Source organism: Diceros bicornis, chromosome 14, assembly GCF_020826845.1.
Source record: "Diceros bicornis minor isolate mBicDic1 chromosome 14, mDicBic1.mat.cur, whole genome shotgun sequence".
In the NCBI taxonomy this organism is placed as follows: Eukaryota; Metazoa; Chordata; class Mammalia; order Perissodactyla; family Rhinocerotidae; genus Diceros; species Diceros bicornis.
Window position 1 is genome coordinate 20,495,023 of NC_080753.1, and position 24,963 is coordinate 20,519,985.

At 40.0% G+C, this 24,963-nt stretch overlaps 1 protein-coding gene across 2 annotated transcripts in view; it reads right to left on the bottom strand.

Annotated features, from left to right (window-relative positions):
* The window catches only part of RUNX2 (RUNX family transcription factor 2), a 124,259-nt gene that overhangs the window by 13,599 nt on the left and 85,697 nt on the right, over positions 1-24,963 (bottom strand). For both annotated transcript variants that reach the window (XM_058554226.1, XM_058554225.1), the window contains exon 5: positions 22,034-22,195. In XM_058554226.1, the coding sequence (XP_058410209.1) occupies positions 22,034-22,195 (162 nt within the window). The remainder of the gene's footprint in view (positions 1-22,033; positions 22,196-24,963) is intronic.

The window sequence follows — 24,963 nt, forward strand, 5'->3', positions numbered from 1 at the left end:
ATCAATTTATCAAGGACAGCCCTGGGGATGGAAATGGGGATGGGATGTGCAATGGGGAGGCTGATGCGGCCACTTATTTGCCATGCTTGACTCCAGAATTCTCATATTGTCTTTACCACTGATATTCTGAGTGACCTTAAGCAAATCATGTTTATATTCCTCAGGTTCTCTCATTGGGTAAGACTCCTGTAAGCGAGAACTGGCAAAAAGTACACATCAAATAGCAAACATCTCCATCTCAAAAAGGCTTTCCTCTTACTGGTACTATTTGAACTAGTAGAGCCAGAGAAGAAAGAGACTGAAAAGATTGGGTCCAGGCTAGAAAAGACATGAGTTGAGAATCAGAATCCTGCAATTCCAGATTAACTCCACACATCCAGCTCCGGGCCCAACCAAACTCTTCTGTAAAAAGCCGCGCCTGCTGAAGTGGGAAGAGGAGGCTCAGACAGCAAATAATCACCACAGAGACCTCATTCCACCACCCCCCGAATGCTTCTATCTTCAGACAGGGCTTCAATTCTCTGCTTTTTAAAGTAGGAATAGTTCTGCTCCTCTAAATCTAGCCTCTCCAGTCTTACACTCTGCTGATAACTGAGTCTAGTGCTGATGCAAAGAGGTGCAGGGAAAGGAAGAGTCAGCTCCAGGCTGCCTCTGAGGCAGTATCACTCAAAACCTGAAGCTTGGAGCACACTTTTCTCAAATATAATTTCCCTCAAAAGGTTTAGCCTCTGGTGTGGTCCAACAGCCCCAAGGCCATCCTGGATCTTGAAGCATGTGACTCAAACCTCCCAAAGCCCCAAGACCCAGAACTTGAACCGGATTACCAAAATGCTGTTCAGTCTGTCGAAGTCAGCTCCAAGAGGTACAGCCATCCCAGGCCTAGCACATATGAATCTAGATCAAAGCCACCGGGGTTAGCCTCCAACTGTGTCCTGCCAGGACCTATCCTTATCTTTGCCCTCTCTCCCCTACAGTCAGGGGTATCCACTTACCTGCTCCCCCATGCCGGCCTGGGCTGATCATGCCCTGGGATGGGTTCCTGTCCCAGGAGGAAAATATAAGAGGTTTCCTGGTTATGACAGAAGGTTGCCTTAGAATCAAGATCCACTTTTGGGTTGTATGTTCTGCCCAGATGGCCTATGGAGGTTCCTGAATCCTTCTCTTGTCCAACTTTCTGATTCCTCAGGCTTTCCTTGTTTATGACTGCCTACCTGTTCTGTGACTTCATGTCATGCTTTTTACTCAAGTAGGTGTACATTTCTAGATCTCCGTATTAGGCACACCACAAACGTTTGCTGGAATACCGTCTTGTCTCAACTTACCTTCCAGCCTGTCTCTCTCTCTACTCCTTCATGAACTCGACCATCCAGTCAAACGGGACTCTCTTCCATTTTCTGTACGACCCTCCACTTTCCCACCTTCATGGTTTGGTTGACATTATTCCCTCAGTATTCCCTTAGTATCCCCACCCCCACCCTATCTCAGTCCCTGGAAATTCTAAGCAGCCTTCAAAATCTACCTCACAATCCCCCTCTGCTTCAAAGATTCTTCTCATGTTCTTGCTTAGCCCAGAGTAACCTCTCCTTCCTCTGCACTCAGTTCTTCATTTGTGTCTAGCCTAGGAGCTACCACCACCTACGACTTCTACCAGCCTATAAATTCCTTGAGAACAGGAACTCTGTCCTACTTATCTTTAAATGCATTGTATGCAGCTCCTCTCAGAGTGACCTACAGAAAGTAATTAAATGCATGTATAAGGAAAAAGGGATGGTGGTACCAGCTTCGACCTAACTCCTTATCTCTAACTGCAGCTTCCGTGTGCCTGCTGTTTCTGCTGTCCATCTTCAGCCAACTGCTTTTCCCGACCTACTGTGCCTGCGTTTACCTGGACCTAAAGGGCTCGAGTTAGTTCCACATTCACAGCTCTGCTCTGACCACCACTTTGGGGGTGCATCTCTTGTTCTAACCTGCTCCCTGATTTGTTCCCTAATCCTAAGAACAAAAAGTTTTTCTGGCTTTTAGAGTCCCAAGCAAAGTATCCCATCCCACATCAACACTGACTCTTAAAACTAATAATTAAATTAAAAAATAATGTCTCAAATTTATACATTGCTTTTTAAGTTGTCACTGTTTTTACATACCCCTGGTTTTACCTTCACAGAAAGCCTATGAGGTAGGCATGACAGGTACCAATTGACTGTGAAGCTTACTCAGAGAAAGGATGTACTGTCTCCAGGACGCAGCCAATCAGGGGCAGAACCGAAAGGAAACTGTTGGGTTGCCTAATCTGTGTCCCTTCATCCCCACTAGACTTGTCTCATTAGCATCTACACTTTTCATCCTAATAGAAGTCCTCATAGGGGAAAGGATGGTATTTCATTAACAATAGGGGACATTTCAATTGAATTTCTTGAAAAAGTGATGAGCGGCATGCTGTCTCACATTGGAGGTTTAGATCCAATAACATCAGAAACTAAACTACTACCTTTTATTGAACTGAAAAACTGACTCACTTTGAAAAGAATTTCTTTTCCTTTGTTGCTAGGATTTAGCCTAAAACCATATACAGGAGTCTCTGTACTATCCTGAGACAAGGCTCCTGCTGTAACTTCCGAATCCAGCGCAGTGTTACAGTAACTCGTTCCTTTGACAGTCTCAGAGTTTTTCCACTCAAGCCTTGCACACGGAATTAACTCAAAACTTCTGCAAGAAAAACGTCCCTTTTAGAGTTTGATTTGGCATCAGTTTCAAAGAGCTGTTTGTATATTTTAGAATATGTAGAATTTTCCTTTGATTGAAACCTCTCTTTTAACAATGGACAAGAGATGATTTCTCTTCTGAGTGATTTAAACAAAAACAAACACATCTTAGTTACATAGAGCCTTGTTCTCAGAGTGGTTTTTTTGAGAGAAATCAAACCCTACAGATTGTTAAGCATTTGGCAAAAGCCTTCCACCAGCCAAAGCTAAATAGTGAAAATTTCCTTGTTGTAGGAGATAAACAAATACCAGAGCAAATCGGAAAAAAAGAGCACCTCCTTTCACTTTCTACTCTGCTCCATAACGTGCCCGTCTCAATACGCACACCCACTGCTTCAGAGGGTTTCCTCCGCAGTGTTTATTCCTGGCGCTATAGTAATAAACTCGCCACAAATGGACATTTTCAACATCTGTTTGTGGCTGCTCCCAGACTTCTTGTATTTCTTCGGGACATGAAGCCCTCTGTCTCCCAAGTGTAAACAGACACACCTAATTATGTATTAAGGTGTCTGAGGAGCTACTTGTTTTGATGACCAAAAAAAAGAAGAAAAGAAAAGAAGGAGAGAGCCTGGTGTGCTCAGTGTGCTGTGAGACAAACACGCAGAGACCAGCAGTAGCTCCTCAAACAGCGGAAGTTCTCCGCTTGCCACAGACAAAAACCAAGCCCTGTTTTTCCCAGCCTGAGAATCCTGTTCACTGAATCCACTGCAGACATGGCCTGAAACAGCTGACGCCTGGTCAAGAGAGATGGTGCCATCACAGATCCAGGACAACGTCCATTCCATCTCTTCATAAGGATTTCATTTTAGAGTGAAAAGAGGAAAGGAGCAAAGGAGGAGATAATTCAGGGGTAGCTTTTTTCAGATAATAGTGGCCATGTAAAGCAATAACAAAAAGAATTTCTAATAGAAATGTAGCAGGAGAAAATGGTTCTAGAGCGTTGGACTAGCAGTGGGGGATGTGGCCTCTGGTCACGCACTGCCCCTAACGAGAAGGTGATTATGGTGGAGTCCCTTCCCTCCCTGACCCACACATTCCTTGTTGGTAAAATGATGGAATTTGACTAAATCATCTCCATGGGTTTCCAGCTCTAAAATTCTGATTCTGCTACAAAATAGACAATCTTGAGAATTCCAAAAATGCCTTTAAAAGTTCTATTAGAACTACTGTTCCTCTAAAGAAAGGGGCCCATTCATTAAAAAATAGTATAATAGTTTTTTAAAATGAGGTACATCTACTGTGCAAAAAATAGCCAGGTTTTCTCTCTAGATATAGAATACCAATTAGAAAATTTAGGATATTTTTCCACAAAATAAAAACATATAATTGTTGATAGTCTCCAAGAGGCCAAAATAAAATGGGAACACTATTAGCTTTTTAAAAAAGTTTTTCATCTTTAAATTTAGCACTAAACAGGGTTAAAATTAGCTTTAGGCTCACACATTCAATGAGAGAGATGATGTGAGTTATTTCTCTTTCTTCTTTGTTCTAAATTTTTCAAGCAAATTGTTTGATCTGAACTATCTGAAGTTAAAATAAATATTTTATATCAACCTTTCCAGCTCTTGCAGGATAGGATATATTGTTGTACATAATTTAAGTAAGTTTAAGTTTCCTTGCCCCACATATAAAAATATATACTTTGAGGCTTTAAGATTTTATGAATATGTACATTTTTAATCTCTAGAATAAAATTTAGATTTACAAAATTAGGAAGTGGATTATTTCCACTGATATTTCTGGTAGGAAGTTGGTGAATTTTACGTTATTTTGGGTACTCTGATCCACATCAAGCATGAACATTGGCTACTTAGTAAGGATTAGTGGTGTTATGTTGCCCAATTGTAGCCTGCAAAGACCAGTATGATAAAAATCCCTCTTAGGATGATACCCAGCCGGATTTGTAGCCAAGTCTGGCTCTGATGTGGAGACACCCATGACAAAGCATAGTGGAGAAAGCACAACTGGAGCCGAAAGACTTGGGGTTGAGTCTTGACTCTCCGACTCTTTCACTGTGTGACCTGGGTCAAGTCTCTGCATGTCTCTGTGCCCTAACTTCCTACTGGCAATATAGGGACTATAGTCACATCTATGCTCCAAAGGGCTGTTCCAGCAATTAAATGAGATCATGTCTGTGAAAGTGTTTTCTATATATTTAAAACATTATCTAAATATTATTATCATTATTAATACTAAGTTTTGCTATGCACTTATTTTTACCATCCCACTTTTGGACTTAGTTGCTATAATTCTTCCCCTTTTCCTCTGCACCTAATTTGTCTTAGTTTCTAAGGGGTGTTATTGATCTGTAAGCTTTAAGTAATTTCTGCCACCAGAAAAGCCACTGTTATAGACGACCTGAGTGTTCTGGCTCCTTTCAATTTCGTCACTATCTGGAGTTCCCGAATCAGAGAAGGAGAAGAGTTCAAGCTTCCCCCCAAGGATGCCTCGTCCTTCCTGGTGGTGTCCTCAGGTTTTCTTCACATGTTCTGCGGCACTGCTCGAGTCTCCACCTCTCTTGGCTGATGAGCCTTCAGGCCAGCATCCTCTGAGACAGCAGCTGGACCTGCTGCTGGAGTCCACGTGTCACCTAATTGCACTGGGCATGGACCTCTTCACATCCGGTGTGATGCTGCGGGGAATCCAGAGTCCTAGCTCGAAGATTGCATTTGCACAAATCTCTATTCTTCCCCCTGTTTCCCTCAATGCGAACCTGTTCATTTGTTATATTTGTTAGAGCTTACTTGCCACACTTTTAGGAAATTGAAGAGTTTTACCTCAATGCGAATGGCTCTAATTTGCCTTCTACATAATCTAAAGTGGTACTGTTTATTTGATTTTTATAAACTTTTAGAAAGTATTTTCAAGCTTTTAACTGGAAGTTCTATTTACAGTTTGAAATTTTACCCTTTTATTAAAATGTTGGCAGGAAGACCCTTGAGTGGGGTTCACTTTGGTGAAATAGTTTTTCTCTTCTAGGCACCAGGGAACACGGCAAAGAAGAGCAGGGTGATGCAACTGAGCCATCTGCAGGGGCCCAGGGCACAAGCTGTGGCTTTGTAAGTCCAAAGCTGACACTTCAAATACTAGCTTGGAAGTCTGCACATGGGGTGCAACAGAACCACATCTCCAGTTTTCTAGTTCTAAGGTTCTTTAATACAGGCCTAGTTATCTATGGCCTTACCCACTTTGGCAGTGATTTTCAATATTATACTGTAGTGTTGTAGAGAAAAAGAATGGTACCAACACCTAAGACTGGGGAGGACCATGAGTATGATCAAGACCACCCCCTCATCCCAAGAGGAAGGAAATTAATTATACAGGTCTGTGCCATCAGGATTCAGACCTCCTGGCTCCTGGGGAAAAAATACCCCTCCTTCTAGTAGAGCACACTATCTTTAAATTTTATTCCTTTTAAAAGTGACTATTTTTTTTCCCAGTGGCTTGTGTTCTGTTGTTTCTCAATCTAGTTTTGCATCCTCCTTACATTGAATCTTTGGCTTCTATTCTCCTGTACTGTTCTATTCTAAAAGACAAAGCCAGAGAGAAAGGTTAAAAACCAGGTTTGGAAACCAAAGAAACAGCCAACCTACTGTCCAGAACGCAAACCTATGAAGTTTTCAGAGTTCTTGAAATTATTCTAGATTTCCCATCCTCCGAAATGCCGACACCCTTTGAACTGTATCTTATTTTAAGTCCTTTGAGCTTCCAAAACTCAAAATAAATCCATCAAATAAATTTTAATTAGATTAGGTCACTGAGAAATGTGCTCCTGAGACCCTGATTTCACTGCTTTCCTTCCTTCCTTAAAAAGAACTGACAAACACATGTTTGTTAACGGTCTTCAGCACGCACACCTGTGCGCCTTGGGATTCCAGGAAGAAGAGGAAGCTCATGTCCCCGGAGAGCAGGATTTGTGTTACTTTTCAAACAGGAAATGTAAGAACAGCTCGTATCTTCATAAGATCTTGAAGCCAATTTCTAGGGCCCAAATTGAAGGTTGGAGGGGAGGAAAGAATCTCTTTTTAAGGCAGGGTTAAAAGATCTGAGAAGGGAGTGACAGCTGACGACAACCGTTATACTAATAGTCTCAACTATTTAAAGCTTCCTCCTTTACCTTAGTTTGTGCTTATGAGATTCTGCTTAGAACAAGTCCCTCATCCCTTATCAACTCAAGTTCCTTCCAATTTAAGACATGCCCCAATTTCCAGTCCTCTGGGAAGACGCTGCCTGGGCGGTGACTCCACTCACAGGGAGGACGGGTGCTGGTGTCTCAAGCGGCTTCACTTTTCTCAAATGCAGGATGTTAGCTTGCAAGCCTGATGTAACCAACCACTAGCCCTCGCCCAGGGGTCTCCTCACTTCGGGGCTGCTGCCACATCTGGTATGACCAGCTAATGAACACCCGCATAGCCAGCCTGGTCACACCAATGTCTGGTTTTCATTTTATTCCATCTTAAAAGCAGTAAAAGGAATTGGTGTGTATAAAGGCTATGAAAGATATAAAAACACTATCTACATTTTAAGAGGATAAGAACATATAATGCTGGTCAGTCCTGCAAACTAATTTCATCATTGCCCTTCACTGCACTGAAATCTGGGTGTGCACAGTGCCCAGGAAAGGGAGCTACTGGAAATAATCAGATGCATCAGTGAAAACAACCAAACCACACATTGCAGCTCTCAAAATGGACTTCTGGCCTGAATTTTCCAGGTTGGTGGTTCTGTAGTCACCCAATAAATCAAGCAATTCCTGAAATACCACTTCACTATAGAGTGTATGAACAATGTCTAAACATTAACTAAAATCTTATAAGATGCAATATTATTCCTTTTAAAGTAAACTAACAATTTGGGGAAGCATTACTAAACTATTTTGATGATATAGGCAGAATACCCTCTCCAATCCAGAGTGTCTCCATCCCTACCACTTCCAGGCAAGCATCAGCCACCATCCTCTCACCAGGGTGACTGCCATAGGCCCCAGCCACACTCTTGCTTCCTCCCTCATCTTTTACACAATTCTCCCCCAAATAGCCAGAGTGACCTTTTGAAAATAGAAATCGGTTCATATCACGACCCTGCTTAAAATCTGCAGGTGTCTTATCATTGCACGTCCCAGCAAATCCAACTTCTAATCCTGACCAGTAGAGGCCCTGCATGACCTGGAGCAGCCCATCTCTCCCCAGCCAGCAGCATTCTTCTTCCCATCTATGGGCCCCTGCGCTAGCTTCCCCACTGCCTGGAATGATCGTCACGGGGCTAACTCCTTGTTGTCATTGAGATCTTAGCTTAAATGTTTCCTCCTCATCACATCATCCTATTTTACTTTATCACAGTACATATCCCTAAATAATATTTTCTTATTTTCAGTTGCCTACACTTCCCCAGTAATAGCTAACATTTATTGAGTGTCAGGCATTATTCTAAGGGTTTTACTTATAATAACTATCCTTTAGTCCTCATAACAACCTTTTGAAGTTGGAGGTATTATTATTAGCCCATTTTATTTATTTATTTATTTATTTTTAAATGGCAACTTTATTCTTCCAGTTCTTTTTTTTTTGTGAGAAAGATCGGCCCTGAGCTAACATCTGCCAATCCTCCTCTTTTTTTTTTTTTTTTTTGCTGAGGAAGACTGGCCCTGGGCTAACATCCGTGCCCATCTTCCTCCATTTTATGTGGGACGCCGCCACAGCATGGCCTGAGAAGCAGTGCATCAGTGCGCGCCTGGGATCCGAACCGGCGAACCCCGGGCCGCCACAGCGGAGCACGCACACTTAACCACTTGCGCCACCGGGCCGACCCCAAGCCCATTTTAAAGGTGAAGAAATTGTGGTACAGACAAGCTAAGTAACATCCCCAAGATCACAAAGCTAATGAGTGAAGAAGCCTGGATTTAAACCCAGGGAGACTGAGTGTTTAATCAATATGTCATAAGCCAGTAGAAAAAGCTCCCTGAACTTTTCTGTCTTATTCACTGTGGTATCTCCAGTGGCTAGAACAGTCTCAATAAATGAGTAAATTTGATGTTGGTAATAATTTGTATGAATAAAGATTTTTATCATGTGGTCATAAAACACCATGATAGCAATGTTTCACTAAAGGGAACTTTGTTATAATTCTAATCATATTTTCTCTAAATATATCTAATTTCTTTAATATATAGAGTCTGGTTTTCTGATCCAATTTATTCTATTATTAACCAACTTCACCTGTTCTTTTGCTTTAGTAACCTTTAGCTTATAAGATTCTTATTTCTGTAGTAAGATAAATTAAACTTCGTTATAACTATTCTCAGGTAAAGAGGGTGTAGCACAGATAAGTTAAATAAAACCATGCAAGGGTATATAAAAAACCAATAAAATAAGTTCTTTAATTTTAAATTAAAGCTGGAGTTTCAAAATCCGCCAGCAGACTCTGACACACATGCACATGTATCAGACTTCATCCTGAAGAGAAGTTCAGCTGTGGTCAAGTGTCAAGGTCTGAATGTGTATGTAGTTCTTTGGCATTAATTAACTTAATCTTAGACTGCTTCTCATCAGAATCAACTAAAGCACAAGACAAAGCTTTTCTTGACATCTGTAGTAGTTATTCCTATTAATTTAGTTCATAAATCAAATACTATACTAGCCTTTATTTCTATTATGGGTGGTGGTGTTTAGTTTTCTGATGTGCTGATTACTAAATCTTTCCATGATAAAACCTATCCTTTCAGGCCTTATTTTAGAATCACAGACCTTGACAGCTTTATGACGTACCTTGGAGAATATCGAGCCCAACAAACTCATTTCACAGAAGAGGGAAACTAAGACCCGTAGACATTAAGTGACCTGCTCAAGAACTCAGAGGCACATCCAAAATTACATGACAGGTTGCTCAATTCCCAACCAAGCGCTGTTTCCAACACAATGCAGTGATGCTATGAGTGTTTAATCACTGTGCCATATACCTGGGCCTTGGAAGAAATGTTTTTCTGATACACCAAATCAAGTCAACACAATTTTATTGAGCAACTGCTATTTTATCAGTGTTGGGTTCAATCCTCCTTTGGGATGCGTGTCTCAATTTAAATGCTTCAATCATTTGTGAATTAAAGAGGTTGTCTGAGGTTTTACTAACCCTTCAAAGAGACAGTCACCCAACTGTATCAATAATCACTTTGAATGTCAGTGGTCTAAATGCACCAATTCAGACAGAGATTGGCAGAGTAGATCAAAAAACAAGACTCAACTGTATGTTATCTACAAGAAACCCACTTTAAATATAAAGACACACAGAGATTATGTGGAACAATGGGAAATCTCATTCATTGCTAGTGGGAATGCAAAATGGTACAGCCACTTTGGGAGACAGTTTGGCAGTTTCTTACAAAACTAAACATACTCTTAATGATGTTTGATCTAGCAATTGTGCTTCTTGGCATTTACCGAAAGGAGTTGAAAACTTATGTCCACACAAAACCTACACACAGATGTTTATAGATGATAAGGTCCTCACACTACTCATGAAGTGGTATAGTGTTATTGAAAGTGGACTTGGAGTAGTACAAGTGGACTTGGAGTAGTTGTACATGTATATGGCAAACTCTAGGGCAGCCACTAAAAATAGGTGAAAAAAAGAAGTATAACTGATATGCTAAGAAAGAAGAGAAAATGGAATCATATAAAACATTCAATTAAAACCAGAAAGGCAGAATAAGAGTGGAAGATAAAAATAGGATAAAGAACAAGGACAATAAATAGAAAACAATAACAAATGCTACCGGAAGATATTAATCCAACTATATCAATAATTACTTTGAATGTCAATGGTGTAAAAGCACCAATTGAAAGACAGATTGTCAGAGTGGACCAAAAACCAAGACCCAACTAATACTTCAAAGTACAGTACCTGTGACACGTACCAACTTCTAAGGTCAGGACACAACTTTAACTTTCTCTGTTAACTGCCCTGGGGGTCAAACTCTTTCCTTTTTGGAATCTTTTTGGCCAGCTCTCCACAGCACCTTTAAGCAACACTGAGAATGTACTGTTTTCCTAAGGTGTAGTTTGGGAGCTTACAGGTTTGTTTTTTGATGATGAGTACCACAACACTATTACCAGATGTTTTCCTCTTTTCCAAGCCTGTTTTCATTTCCTTTGTAGTTTTTATTTAGAAAGGTTCTTCTTAATTATGTATGGATTTATTGTGACCACATCAATGGGTTTACTATTGATTTATCGTGAATCATTGTTCTCCTTGGCATAGGGTGGAGTCTTTAGAACCATCGTTATATTTGTTATTATTACTCCATTAACTATAGCATTATTCTTAATTCCAGCAGGGATCTGGAAGAGTGACCGTTTTGGTTGGAGAGAGAGCGGTGAACTTTGGATACAGAAACATCGGTCTTGTCCCAGTCTGCCATGCATGGCTGCGTTTCTACCTTGGTCACTTAAGGTCAAAGTCACTCTGGAAAGATATGACACTTTCCTATTTAAGAAATCCTTTGAGATATTCAGCGACAATGTTGCCTAAGCAGTATTTTATTTTAATTTACATGACTTTCATGTTTTTGAGATTCACGAATTTTTTGAGAGTCATATTAAAAAAAATAATTTAGACAATGTAGTCAAATGGGATCTTAGATTTGCCTGAGACCAAGTCACTTAAATTCTGACCCAGTTTAATAATATATGCCTCCATATTCATTTTTTAAGAAAACAAAGGAGTCTGAAAATGACTTTGAACTATTTGAAATAAAATGTTGTCCAAAAATGACTTTGAACAATTCAAATTAAAGTGCTGTCATTTGCCTTTTTTTGTATAGGATTTTAATTATAAAAAAGCTTTTTACTTGTTTACTTACCTCTTTCATGTATATCTTTCCAAGTTTCCCCTTATAACTATTAACAAACCTAAAAACTAACTTAAAATAATCATGCAGTTTCTCTTTCTCTTTTCTACCAGCACCAATCAATTAATATTTCCTGAGAAATCAATGCTCAATGAAGTAACAAAATAATACTAAGACACACAGGTTTCAATAGTTCTATTTTTCCTGAAAAAAGTAAGTAGTACCTCGGCTGATATTTATTAATATCCCAAACAATCAAGAATATTTACATGTATATTCATTCTAAATGTAGTAAATAGGTGAATATACACATATGTACATGTATATGTTCTAGCATAGAGCTAACAGTGTTGCTTCACTTTAAAAGAGATAGTGGAAAATTCTATAATGTAATCACATGCTAGGACCATATTTGGGTATATGGAATATGAAATTAAGGTAAATGGCAACTGTCATTAGTCTCCTATACAGCCCCACTTCTAGATCTATTAGCCAGTTCCTAACAACAGTCATAGCATAAGTAATCCTGAAGCACGCAGCACTGACTATCCAGTAGACCTTTCTGCTGCGTGCAAGTAACTTCCCATGAGCATCTACATGCAGAGCATGAAACTAGGAGTTACAGGGAGAGATAGCAAAGGATTAGCAGGCCAGGTCTTTGGCCTGAGGGGAGCTTTCAATCTAGCAGAAGTGACAGAGAGATAGCAAAGGATTAGCAGGCCAGGCCCTTGGCCTAGGGGAGCTTTCAATCTAGCCGGATAAAGACAAGATCTTATATATTCCTGTCATATCTTAAGAAACAGTATGAAACCACACATGTCAACAAGCGTAATTTTTTTTTCAGTTGGAAATGTAATTGTTGAAGAGATTCAGAGTAAAAGTATAATCTGAGCAGAATGGGACTGATTTTTTTTTAAATTTCCTAACGGAGAAGGTTTTAAGTTGATTATGCATAGCGGCAAAAGAAATCTGTCACTGAAATCCTGAGCATTTTTTGTATATTCTGGCATCTGCACTGCACGGGCTGGTATCATAATGTAACTGTGTCATATTTGCATTATGTCACCTCCTAAAGGGGACTGAAAGCTTCCTGAAGGCAGAGATACTGTCTTCTATTCTGTTTTTATCCATTGCCTGCTTAAGCACATTTTAAATACGTACCAAGAATTTGTGAAGCTGACTTGAAATGATTGAAATGAATTGAAGGAAGACATCCCAGGTAGGAAAGAATGCAAGAGGCTACTAATTTATGGGGTGATTATAAAAATCCAAAAAGTTCTCGACAGGCAGAAAATATTACCTGAATTAAATAAGATAAACCTAACAGGAATAACTGTAAAGTATCATTCTTGGATCTAAAAACAACTGTAGAAGTAAAAAAATGGGAGAATGCAGCTTGACAGCAAGTGACAAATATGAGACAACAGTGTAACATGGCTATCAAAGAACTAAGGCCATGTCAGCCTGACTAACAGAGGCCAAGGAGAAAGGAGTTTGGTTCTGGGTTCCAGGCATTAAGAGGGACACTGACAAACTGTAATGTGCCCAGAGACCACTGAGCAGGACAATGAGGTGACCTGAAATCCTATCATACAACAAGGGTTTAAAAAGAGAGGGGGATGGGGGAATATAGGAAAAATTCAGCCTAAAGAAGACAAGACTTTGTGAGAAGCGATCATTGTCAAAAGCAGATCTTTTGCTTTGTTTTAGAGGAATAGTTTTGCTTCAGTTTACAGCTTAGTTAATATAATTTCTATCATTTTCTCAGAAAAGACTTTGACACTTCATTACACGACAGCTATAATTAATGTCAGACTCTAAATTAGAAGTCAAAAATTCTATTTGATCATTTGGTTTCAAGCTGGACCTAAAGTATGTCTTGGCATTATTACTAACTGTTAGCAGCAAGTTCTGGAAACAGATGGAGTCTTGATATGTGCTCTAAATACGAAACACATTGCAAAAAGACTTGGAGATAAAAATATATACTGCTTATGCACACTCTCACTGTGCTATTTCCTGTCCTTATCAGCAATAGAAGTTTCTCTTGTTTTGCCCTTTCTTTCTTGTTCCAGGTGAACAAAATCTTCTTATTTTTCCATTTCTTCTTCCCTTTTTCCTTCTACATGCTTATCTTCGTCTTCTTTTCTATCTTGTTTCCCACTAACAGCTGTTTATTAAACATTTACTGAGCACCTGCCATGTGCCCAAAATGGTGCCAGGTTATAAAGATTCAAGACTATGCAAGACACAGTCACTGTCCTCGAGAAGCTTACCTCCTACAGAAGGGGAAAGGCATGTAATCAAATTATTACACCAATGGAAAATATGGACACATTAGAGGTGTGTTCAAAGCACAGAGATGAGAAATGGATGAGTGCAGATCAAAGAGTGACTCACTTTGGGGGAAATGATGGTTGGCAAAGGGAGGCCTGAGAAGGATCAACAGGGCCCTGTCCAGCCGATGCAGAGAGCGGGGCTGGCGTGGAAGTGTGAAACAGCACAGCATACTCAAGGAATGCCAGGCATTCATAAAAGGAAAGGAGCATCCTTTACGCAGGAGAGTTGAATATTTAGGCAGACAGCCAAATAGCCACGTAAATGGACTGTTATTTTTCTCTGGGTCTGTTCTGTACTTGAATTGATATGAATGACCATCTAAAGGTAAATGTTTAGGAATTTGTCTATGGGTAAAACTAAAGAAAAAATTTTTAATTAAAAAATGGACGGGGTCGGCCTGGTGGCGCAAGCGGTTAAGTGCTGGCACTCTGCTGCGGCGGCCCAGGGTTCTCCGGTTCAGATCCCGGGCGCGCACCGACGTACCACTTGGCAAGCCATGCTGTGGCGGTGGCCCATATAAAGTGGAGGAAGATGGGCATGGATCTTCCTCTGCAAAAAGAGGAGGATTGGCAGATGTTAGCTCAGGGCCAATCTTCCTCACAAAAAAATTTAAAAAATGGACCAAAGATATGGAAAACCATAATCTGGACCATTTGGTGACAATTGCTGTGACAGAGGAAGTGTTTCCCCAGGAAGAAATGCTTGAAATATTTTCTGAAAAGAAATACCACTGACAAAGGCAGAGACAAAAGGAAATGGGGTGGTGGTATTCCTAGGGGCAAGGAGAGCAGTCTTGAGGTTTTTAAAAATATAACAACATCCTGACAATGGAATATTATTCAGTGGTAAAAAGAAATGAGCAATCATGCCATGAAAAGATACAGAAGAACCTTAAATGCACATTGCTAAGTGAAATAATCCAGGCTGAAAAGGCTACATACTGCATGATTCCAATTATATGACATTCTGGAAAGGAAAAAAACAGAGAGACAGGAAAAAGAGCAGATCAAGGGGCAGGTGAGGAGGGTAAATAGGCGGAACACAGAGGATTTTTAGGGCAATGAAACTATTCTGTATGACTCGGTATTGGTGGATACACGGCATCATGCCTTTGGCAAAATCCAGAGAATGTACAACCCTAAGGTAAAGTATGAACTTTAGCTACTAATCATGTATCAATACTGGCTCATCCATTGTAACAAATATACCAAACAAATGCAAGATGTTAATAATAAAAGAAAGTGGCGGGCTGCAGAGCGGATGTAGGGATATAGGAACTCTGTACTTTATCTTCAATTTTTCTATAAATCTAAAACTGCTCTAAAAATAAAATATTAATTTAAAAACAAATATATATAATAGTATGTTTCCACTTTTTTGAAGCTAATGACACAACTTAGTTTTTCCACTAGCACTTATCAGGTAAGGCGAGCTCTCTCTACTAAAAGTCCTCAGAACAACAAATCCCTGGACAGACATCATCTTCCTCCTTGCAGAACCTCTGAGACACATGGATGGGCAATTGGGAGTAATTTGCTTCCACGAGACCACTGAGGCACAACAGATTAACTGATATATCTGAGACTAGTGCAAAGAATCTCCAGTGACAACGAAACTAAAACTCAGGTTTTCCCAGTTAAATTACCTCCACCCTCTTCTCAGGTCCCAGTGAACCACAGAAGCCACTGTGTCATCAAAAAATTAGCATTAATACTTTTGGTTAGTGAGGTTCAAGCTCCCAAGTTTTCTTCTATGAAAAGAAAGGGATTGCAGCAAATCTTTCAATAAAATTTATAACTGTGTCTTTGCCATCCCTGCATAAGCATGATTCCCTTCATTACTAAATCTTCTTTCCATGTGTGGGTGGTTGTACATGCATCAAAATAAACTTTCACAAAAACAACTAGTAAGAACCAGGCATAAAATCAGGGTCAAACCATGTACGCAGGTTTCATTCTGAGCTTTGGTACCTCAGTCTGGCTACAAATAGCAGTAACTAGTCATACAACCACATTTAGTCAACTTTGTGAGCCGGGCCAACTATCCCCAACGGATCTAGTAGGAATGGAAACCACCTCTTGGGTCCTCAGCACTAGGAACTCAAAAGTTACAGTAAACTGAGGTCCAGGTACACCCTGAACCTGGGCCCACAGCAGTAAGATAAAAACATCAACTGCTCTGTGTCGCAAGGCAGCTTAATTTTAGAGAAAGCAACATGAATTTCAACTTAGAGAATGCAAAAATAACCCAAGCAATCACAGTCGATATAATAGAGAAGAATATTGAACATTTAATTGGTAACACAGGGCCTGCCTTTGTTTAGGGTCCATTAAATTTAATAACTTCCCCCTCTGTGGCTTTAAACAGAGAACGTCTTCAAAATAAGAGTGGCTCCTATTAAACTTAATCACTTGCCCGTGGCTGCTGCAGCAGAGGTGTGTCTACAAACAGGTGGCTCTTAATCAAGGAATGTCTCTGTAGTAAAAGTAGATGTACTAGTGTTTTGTTACAGTTGCCTTAACTTTCTGGTTTATTAGTATTAATTGCTGGAGTTTTCCTTTTAACCTCTCTTAAGGCGTCATTCCCTCCTGTGAGTTAAGTGTGCCCTGCTGAAATAAACGTCCATATATACTTGGCACATCACTGAAGCTGCTGGTTTCAAAACTCGACTCAGAGGACTTGAAGGAAACTCAGTTACAAGGGACATTTAAAAATGAGCTGCACTAAACACTGCACGGTTTGAAATGACATGAAACGATTCTTCCAATAGATCTTGAGTGATCAGATGGAGTTTTTCCACTGGCAATTTCTAGATTTTGTGGTAGTAATAAAATAATTTTTAGTAACTTTATTAGACTAATGCCTATTCTGCTGACCTGGGAAATACTATAGTTTAGCAACTGGAGTCATAAAAAAGGAGACATCTTTAATAGTCCTGTGCAGTTGATTAAGTGCAATTTTTTGATATTTATATTTCACTTATTTATTTACTTTTTTTGGTGAGGAAGATCGATCCTGAGCTAACATCTGTTGCCAATCTTCCTTTTTTTTGCTGAGCATGATTAGCCCTGAGCTAAGATCTGTGCCAGACTTCCTCTATTTTGTATATGGGACCCCACCCCAGCATGGCTTGATGAGCAATGCGTAGGTCCACGCCCAGGATCTGAACCAGCGAACCCCGGGCCAGGGAAGCAGAGTGCGTGAACTTAACCACTATGCCACTGGGCCGGCCCTTATATTTAAATATTTTGAAAGAAGAAATTTAAGATTATTTGCTTAAACAGGAAAAAAATAACCTTCAAAAAGATTACAGTTCTTAACTATTTCTCATGTAAAAAAACCCTACGAATGCAGAGAAAAATCATTCATACAACCCGTACTGGCCTCTCCCAGAGTAACTGAGGCAGACAACATGTACGACCCTTTCCTTGAATCTCTGACTTGTGTATCCTAAGTCTCTAAGAGACCTCCAGAAAGCATCAGAGAGGTCCATGGGCACAATGACCACGACCACAGAAAAATGCCTGTGTAAATCCCTGCCACCTCACGCGTGCCAAAGAGTGGTACAGACTTAGGTTAGTCTAAGCTACTTCACGCAGATGGGTGGGACAGCGAGGAGTTATCTGCAGTGAATGAACCTAGGTAGGGTCCCCGTTAGGACGCTAAGAATAGCTCACACTCTAACTACAAGTCAAAGAATCAGACTCAATAAACAGTTGTGCTTCTTTTCATAGCAGGTTAATTACAGAAAATACTTTTTGAAAGTCAGTAATTATTTATTTACATAGTATTTCGTAACGACCTCCAAAAAAGTAATTATAATCTTTGTGTCAAGCCTTACAAATGCTTTGAACATCAAAAATGTCATGAATGACAATATTACTACAATGCTAAAGGCAGGCAATGGTTTGGGTCTTTGTCAGGCTTATTGGTCCTGGCTTACCACACCTTGATCTTTAACACAATCAGTGAGAAATAACTTTGGCTACCTCTGTGCAGTGAATATTCTTTTAGGATCACATAAGACGAAATGAAATAATGTATAAAATCACTCGGGGGGTGGAGGACGCTACCTAAATATGTTACCTAAATATAAGATGAGGCCATACTTATCACAGTCAGTATGATGCGGGAGGGAACCAACCCCTCCAGGGCTTCCTCTGCACTGTAACATCTCTAGACTGGTTTCTGATAAGTCATGCTTAATTTTTATAATTCAGCTGAATACGAACTAAACTCATTACAATAAGGTACACCCTATTAGCCAATTACACGACAATAACTTATTGTTCAGTCATCAACCTATAGCTGCTGCTATTGTCCTTGTTATAATATTCAAGGCTAGTTGAAGTTAAGGAAATATTTCCTGAATCTTTGGATTGCACTTACGAACTTCAAGACATCTGGTTTTGTATATTTCTTTGCAGTAAAGTAGGGATCGTGGGTGACATACCTTTATCATCTTAAATTATTTACACCTTGCTTCCATAAAGGATTCGAGGGAGACTACAGGAACTATAAAATATAATATCATCATCATTATTGTAATTCATTAGGTTCTAGCATTGGTAGCCACACTTGAAAAATTACTCAGAAGAAAGGAACCAAAAAAGGAAGTTGTAAAACTAGAGTCTCTGAAGGTTTTTAAATAGATTAAATCAGGGTCTTTCTTTGGAATGATCTTTTAGGATGAACCAGAATTTCTTTAGAAACAGTTCTTTCTGAAAGATCTTTCTGGTTGCTTTTATTCCTATGATTCCTTTGAAAAGAACATTGTCGTGTCAGGTTACATGTAAATGTAACTTAACATTTTCTATTTTCTGACACTATAATTGAACAGTTATTTTCTCTTAGTGCTTTATTGATTTTTTGTGAATGGCTCTCAATTGCTTTTAGCTCTATACATATTCATTATAAATCTATAGAATAACAATAATAATAACAGTAAATATTTATTGAGTACTTGTATGTGCTAGGCACTGTGTTAAGTACTTTATGAATGTCATATGAGTACTAACTCATTTAAATATTTCAAGGGTTTTTTATTTTAAATATGCTCTGGTGATTCATTTTATACAGCAAATAGTCCCCTTTAAAATTTTAGACTTTAATCTACTTGATTCATTTAATCTAGGGCTTACCTGTAAATTATATATAGATATACAATTTTTACTAAACAATTTTAGCTTCATAATATCAGCTACAATCTGTTTAGCACATATGGTGTGCCAGGCTGGTCCTGAGACCTTTTCATAAGGCATCTCATTTAATCCTCACAGTAACCCAAAGAGATGAATATTATATCCCTATTTTATAAACAACAAAATTAAGTTTCAGAGAAGTAAGAAACTCACCTGATATGTGTACAAGCTGGGATTCAAACCTAGGTCTGAAACCTCCAAACCTATCGTATAAGTGAGGAATTTTATTCTTTCTTACCCAAGATCATATGAGAATATTTTGTGCATCCCTTCACATAGGGAGATGAGAACTGATTTCTCTACAAAAACATGAACCATTCTGGAAAGCATCTCAAAAAGTGAATACAGGACTGCTTGGGGATGGAGACGGAGGTTAATATTTTAGTTGACCATGTTACAGAGAAATAGCATCCTGGCCCTTAGGGACGGCTTTAGATATTGAGGACAAAAACTATGCAACTTGGCACCTCGGAACCTAGGAGACAGGCTCCTCTCCAAGGAGGTTCCCAGGACCAGTCCCCAGGGAAGTGAAATGGTGCTCACTCCAGAAGACGTGGTCCCCGAGTCCACCAGGCAGCGCTCTGGGGTGCGGGCACAGCCTCACACCCAAGAGCAAGGTCAGGTCAATCAGGGTTCCTCCGGTCCCCTGACAGTCCACATCCAGTTCTTTCTTGCTGTTTCCCTACTGCTGACAAGAGGGATTTTCTGTTCTCTTCACTTTAATGTTTATACAGAACCTCCCACCCTGGCACCATGTTACTCTGCCAGTAACAACTCATAGAATGTTTGGGGCAGGAAGAAAAAACTGGACTCAACTCAGTTTTAAACTAGTTTAAAGCAGAGGCTCATTTCTACCTTTGGCCTCAGATCAATATATGGCTGGATAATTAACCAGTTTCTGCTCCTACTGCCTCCTCTGTGAAATGGGAGGAGTTGTGTGCTATTTATTTTGCAGAAATGTTTTAAGTAATTATCAGTAAATTGACTCAAAATAATCTGGCTGTTCTATATTACACACGTAAATGAGAAACAATAGTGACGACCCATTGATGCAGCATTTTTCAGTGTTGTTTTCAATGGTTTTCCTACTGAGTTCATATACGAGTACACCTCAGTCAGAAAATGCTGTATTAAGCATCTCTAAAGCTTTACAATCACTCCCTGAGGATTCTTCCTCTAGGTACTGCCAAAGGACAAACAGCAAAATCTGCTTCAGCCACAGAGGGTTGGACAGATGGAAGCCCTAGAGGACCCTAAACAGAAGCAAGTTTGCACAAATCTGTGCTGGCAAAGTGTCATTTTGGCCCTACGTAAAACAAACGGACTCAGTGTAATATACAGCAGGAATGACCAGAACTAACTCAACACCATCCAGCACTGAGCCTTTGATCCCACATCAGCCTCGCTATCCCCCTGCACCTCACTGATCCTTCCTTGTGTCTTTAATTGACGTTTGCCTAAAAGAGGCAGTCGTTCCAATCAAGGGAAATGATAACTGAAATTCTATACTCTGCACAATCCCCCCAAAATACCATGTGATTCATGAAAATAACAATGGCAATCATAATGGAAAGTGGTAACATGGTCTTCCACAGAATGTTGCAGTTCCCCCTCCACCCCTCTTCTTTCCCTACTCACCCCTACGGAAGTCCATCTGCTGCAGAAAATGTGAAGGCACTAGGACCAGGGAGCCCTTGCCCGCTATTTGCTTGAGAAACAAAGCCTTCCCTCCTCCCAAGTTGAAAGAAAGAAAGGCAGCTGAACTAATCAAAACCTGCAAGCCGGCTGGTGGAGCTTCAGCTTGTCAGTGATGCAACTCAGGAGTGAGTAACGGCTTCGAGCTTTGCAGAAAACGAGAGAGGGAGAGAAACAGAGACAGAAACACAGAGAGAAAGAAAGACAGGCATTAACCTGGCCAGGAGTCAAACAGGTGCATGGGGCCCGAACGCTGAGAAGAGTGTCTGACAAACACGGGATCCAACTGTGTGTGTCTCTGTGGTCTACGTCTTTATTCATAGGGGGGCAGTGCTGGAGTCTGTATGTCGGGGGTGTACTGCGAGATCTTCTTTCTTATTCATAGGACTCATACGGTTGGCTGAGAGCCTTTAACGTTTTTCTACTTGTCAGTTTGAAGTCTTGGTGGACATTTCCGGCTCTCTATGAATTCTCCATGACAGAGAGAGGCAGCCAGGGTGTTTACCACATGCACATCCACCGTGAGCCACAGGTTTTTGTGGTGCCTTTGGAATAGTGGCTGTGTGAGCACTGGGGCTGCCACAGTGAGAGCGACAGCGGTGAGCTATAGGATTCACAGAAAGGCTGCCTCTGTCTTGAGTTGGCTACTCAGAGGCCACACGTTGCCTTTTAGACCCTTCCAGGCCTCACTGCCCTTCAAATGACTAGTTTCTGCTAGAGATCTTAAGTTTGCAGGTGCTCTCTTGGAACGAGCTAGCTTGGACTCCTGGGATTGAAGAGCCTTTAGAAATGGAGGGCTGTGCCCTCAATCTGTAATTTGGTTTACAGGCAGATATTAGAAAAAGAAAGGAACACAAGCAGAGGAAGGCCTGGCATAAGACCCTCAGGAGAAGGCCCTAGGTATGAGACAGTGCCCATCAAAGAGGAGACAATTCAGCAGGACTGAAAGTGGGTGGCATTAAATATCATCTTAAGAAAATTATGCCATCTCTGGTGGATTTTCAGTCTCTTGACTTAAACTATTCAAGTCTTTGATAACCCACAATTCAGAAGACCCAGTTTGTCCCTTGTCATATTGCCCACATGCCTTTAATAGAAAATTCCTGTGAATGTAGACATGAGAGCCTTGGCCCATCCTACAACCCCAACCCCACCCCTGCAAGGGAGTGGGTTTCCAGTTAAAATGCAGTCTTTACCTGAAATGCGCCTGGGCACGTCGGTGATGGCGGGAAGCCCTGTGCCCCGTGTGGAAGACAGCGGGGTGGTGGAGTGAATGGACGGGGACGTCATCTGGCTCAGGTACGAGGGGTAAGATTGGTCGTAGGACCACGGCGGGGGAGACTGGGCCTGCCTGGGGTCTGGGAAAAAGAAGAAAAGTCTTTAGCATACCAGCCACTGTGGCCTCAGAACACGCAACCCAAAACTTAGGATAAAGCAGAAAAAAAATGAGAACATATAAGGACTATTTCTTTCCTACAACCCCACCCTTTCAAGCCCTGCATAGCACAAAGCTTTCTAGACTTCCAGTCTCGATGACAGTAACAAAATAGATCATGCCTAAGGACTATTTGTCTCTCTCTCACATAAATATTTCTATTTGAGAAGACTAACAGTCATTTAGAAAACAATCTGCTTCGATTATCTTCACAAAGTTGAATTTTACTTTATTTATTTTCTGTATTTTCTAACATTACTCCAATCAACATGTTTTGCTTATTTTTTTTTAAAAAAGTTAGAAATTTTTTTGAACAATTAACTTGGTTAAAGAACAGGTAGACTCGTCTTTTACTGCTGCATATCCAGCTACTATCTTTCAGACATGCTTTTTGGTTTTTAAAGTGCATGATTCCACGCACAGTTCACTTTCTTTCCAGGCAAGGCAATGGGATGGCACTTTCTAGCATGTGGGTTAGGAGGCTAGGGGTAGAGATGGGGACAGAGGGGGCAGCATGGAAGAAGAACAGAAAGGGGGGGAGCCCAATATATTATTCTCATGCTAAAGCTACCCCAGAAAATAACCTTTAAGAAAAAGACAAAGCTTAATTTCAAAGTCAACTATCATTAAGAACTGAAAAGCTTCACCACCATCCAGTTTCAATGTTAAATATACGAATTTCTGACAGTAAGAAAATGACCCAAAACAGGAGAACAGGGAAATGTCTTTAATCCTATAGAAATCTGTTTAAAAGATGTCACATGTTTGGAATGTGACCTAGCGTCACCTATAGTCACTATAATAATGAAAATAATGGGCAGCCACCGTGTTAGGGTTAACTGCTGGGCATTAACGATATCTTTTGATGTATCTCTATGGAGTTTCTCGGAAGAACAACTTTGAGGCCAAGCAGATGTATCAAAAGAGCTTCAGTCTATACGAGAAAAAAAAGTAAACTGGCTGCAAATTTCCAGGGCAAAAAAGTGTGTATTTCAAACTGTTTTGTTCTTATTTGCGGGCTAATCAAACAGAAACATAAGCAAATTTTCTCTTCACGTGGTTTTTTTTGCTAATTTAAAAATTTTTTGTTAATTTTTAAAATTCTAATATACTAGGCTGTTCACAAGATGGCTTTGTATACTAGAATATCCATGGACTTTGGAATGTGGGGAATGAGGTTCAAGTTCTGAGACTTCTGCTTTGTAGCTGTGTGATCGTGGGTTACTCAGCGACTCTGAGACTCAGGTCCCTAAATTCTAAAGGAAGTGGGGGAGTAATTACATCTGAATCACAGGGATGTGAGAATTACACAAGAAAACTATGAAGAGAGGGCTAGCATGGGAGGCACTCAATAAGTATTAATTCTCATCTTTTTCAAAAAAAACCTCTTGCTGACACAGAGATAGTTCCATGGTTAAAATACATGTGAACTGTAGTTAATACATTTGAAATAAGTTGAAAATTATTCCCATATCACCTATCAGCCTCTGAAAATGAAAACCTTAATTTTCAAAAACTATTAATATATTGGAACAGTCAATTCAGGTTTATCTCTAAAATAAAAATGAGTATAACAAGACATGGGTGTTTCTGAGATGATTCCTCTCTTAAAGCCTCTCAGTTTTTCTGTACAATCAAAGCCATTTAGTTTCAGCTATTTCTTGTTTATTTGTTCACTTCAGAAACAATTTATTTAAAGACTCTAAATAGGACATACTTTTCTTGAGTCAAAATAATTAAATACATCTGGATATTTATCCGATGTTTACTATATCAAGAGATACACAGAAAAATTTCATTCAATTCAATTTTAAGGAACATTTACCTGTGTTCTCAATTTGAATTAAAGTATAGTACTGTAAATGGTTAACATAAACTTTTCCTTCAGAAATCTAAAGGATACTTGATCATTAAAGTAATGAACTTTTGTGCTTTAAAATGTTCAAGGCTGAGATTGTATAGATTGGCAACATTTCAAATCTGAGTGAGTGGTCCTTGTTATATATCTGATACTGACATACTTCCTTGCTTTAACCATTAACGCAATTCACTGTTCAGAGAAATGGTAAATGATCTTCAGATGGAAATAGATGCATTTCTTACAGCCCCAGAAAGCAATCTCAGACAGGCCAGGCCTTCTCTCAAGCAACATTTTCAACAGACGAAAAGGACAAGAATCACAGCTGAATGAGCCAGGCACACACGACTCAAATTTGGATTTGAGGTCTGATCTAACTTCACCAGATGTAGTTTAACCTGTATGTCCATTCCTCTCCTGTCACCTGTTGTTACCAGTAGCATAGGGCTCCCTACCTAAAAATGGGAAAAAATACAAAGACATGTAAAGAATAACTAAAATTATTAAAGTTTAAACATATCACAAAGGAATTAGGGAACTTAACTGGGATATAAGATACAGGCTTTCAGTTCTCCTTGTGCAAAGAGGCAGCCCAGGACAGCTGGAAACGAGCAGGCTTTCTAATGAAAGGATCTGAGTTGGAGCCCCAGCTCTGCTATTTATAAGCTGTGTGACCTCAGCTGCAGTAGCTAACTCTCTGAACCTTAGTTTCCTCATCTGGAAAATGAGGCAGCATACATGGTAAAGTGAATCCAGCCAAGTGGTCATGTGTACTGGCTGGGCGGACAAGCCCAGACTTGAATCAGAGCTCCCCACTGTGCTGAGCAAGTCAC